The following is a 2,154-nucleotide window of genomic DNA, read 5'->3' as shown; positions in this document are numbered from 1 at the left end:
TCTCTCTCTCTCTCTCGTCTTTCGAGCCCCGTAGCTATCTCTTAATTTCCTTTTGTTTGATTAGTGAAAGGCCCTAGCTTTGAAGTGGTCTGGTGTCGATGCACGCCATTTCAACGTCTTCTTTTAGTTTTCTTGTCCGAATCTTTCAACTTCTTTTCCTTTGTTCAGCATCTGCTTTACCCGTTTTCTTTCTCCCCGAACGATAGCTCCGCCTAGGTTAATTCGATCTAACAAAAATGTCAGTTGGCAGGAGGTAAAAAATGTCTCCGTGATATTATGATAGCTTCATTTTTGGGATGAAATATTATCCCTCTAATTATCTGGACCTTCTTGTATTTCGCTCTCAAAGAAGTCCTGTCAGGAAGCTTAGTGCGCCCCCAATGGAGCAATCCATTTGTGCTGAACGGGGGTAATTAATCTTATGATAAAAAGAATAAACAAAATGTATTGTTCTCTTCCGCAGTGACATTTTTGACGCCATGTTCCCCGTACACCGACATGCAGGGGAGGTCATCATTCAGCAAGGTAATCTCACACTCAGTGTCGTCTTCACGTATGCATTTAAACACGACACTATTTTTTTTTTTTTATAGAGAAAACATTTCTTTCTGTTTCCTTTGTTTGCCATGTTTTATAATGTCAGAGGTCGCCTTGATTTTTTGCTTATTTTTATTTCGTGATTGTTAGGTGGAGGAACAGAGTGGGAGGGAATCGGAGGGTGATAAAAAAAAGGATATAATCAATAAACGAAGACTGGGTTTTGAGCATTTTAAAATAATTTTATATTCTAGTGGAGGATGTTTTGTATACCACAAATGACCTGTAATCACACACGGTGGGGTAGATTGTCAATATTATGAGTTGCTTAATATGCATTGCATATAAATTCAGTTAATTAACTCACAAGCTGTTAAAGTGATTGAGAAATGGGTCTCTTTTGGGTTTCGTCAAAATGTGTGCAGTTTCTACTTACTTACATTTACTTACTGATTGCTCAAATTTGTGCCATCATTTACTGTTATTCTATAACCCTCTAACAATTAAAAAAGAAACACTTGACCGAGGAATGAAGAAAGGACCATAAAGAGCCCCCCTCTGAAAGAAGTAGATAACAAAACAAAAACCAGTAACAACAACACGAACGAACAAACCAGCAAGCAAGTAAGCAAACCTTACCCCCATCACCACAAAACTCGCACCATCTCTCCCACATCCTGGCCCTGTTGTAAAACATTGTGTTGTGTTCTCTGGTCCTCAGGTGATGAGGGTGACAACTTCTACGTCATCGATCAAGGCGAAGTGGACGTGAGTACTTCTGTGCTTCTTTGTATTGCAAAAAGAAAAGGGGTTTAGAAGGAGAAGAGGGAGACGAGTGAAGACGTACAGTGATATTGCTCTATAGATAATGATAATACACCTGATGTTGATCTAACTAAGACCATTGTTATAACTCACCTCACTATCCGAAGCGTGACAGATATACAGCATTGGTTGGAGTGTCCCCTGTAAATCATAACGCATTCATCAAAATTATGAATAAACGTTGTGTTTGTGCTTACACGGTGAAATCTCGTAGAGTTGATAAAATGGAAATATATCTCTCACGTGTCAGTGTTTAATCTTGGGTAAGTTTAAAAGATTTTAAATTTTTTTACAATAAAACTATGTGGATTTGGTGAACGGTACTAATGTGGCGTCAGTGGTGATTTGAGGAGCGAAGTTTGTTTTATTACATCGGAAAGTTATAAGCATAGAAACATGTTGCTGAAGGCGGCGCCACTGGCAGGTCCTATTTCTTTTACGTTCACTCAGCTGTCTCTTTCTTTCAGTGTTGCTTGTTCCTCATAGCCATAAGGGACTGTTTTTGTGACGATGTGTTTCTCGCCACTTTTTGACAAAATGTTGTTCATGACTCAATGTTTCTATGAGTGGTTGGTGGGCGCCCTGGTGTGGTTTACTACTACATTCCTATCAAACATGTATCGTCCTGATCTCTCCTCCGTTTTCTTTGACTCTCTAGTAACACCTTTAATTTTCGGCACTTATATGGCCTATTTGTTTGCAAATGCTGTAAAACTATATTACCCAAACTAGAACAAAACAAATTAATGTTTCTAGTCACTTATAGTCACAGCTCCGCTCATGGCTTGTGTT

General features: G+C 38.9%; 1 protein-coding gene across 1 annotated transcript in view; it reads left to right on the top strand.

The window, feature by feature from the left end:
• The window catches only part of LOC100533363 (type N4 regulatory subunit of protein kinase A), a gene marked incomplete at its 5' end in the record, with an annotated part of 35,728 nt that overhangs the window by 14,934 nt on the left and 18,640 nt on the right, over positions 1-2,154 (top strand). Inside the window, 2 exon segments of the mRNA NM_001204653.1 lie at positions 464-525; positions 1,259-1,308. Coding sequence (NP_001191582.1) covers positions 464-525; positions 1,259-1,308 — 112 coding nt within the window.

The sequence above is a fragment of the Aplysia californica genome, unplaced genomic scaffold (assembly GCF_000002075.1).
Source record: "Aplysia californica isolate F4 #8 unplaced genomic scaffold, AplCal3.0 scaffold00272, whole genome shotgun sequence".
Lineage (NCBI taxonomy): Eukaryota > Metazoa > Mollusca > Gastropoda > Aplysiida > Aplysiidae > Aplysia > Aplysia californica.
Note: the sequence above shows the minus strand (reverse complement) of the source record. Positions and strands in the feature narration are given on the sequence as shown.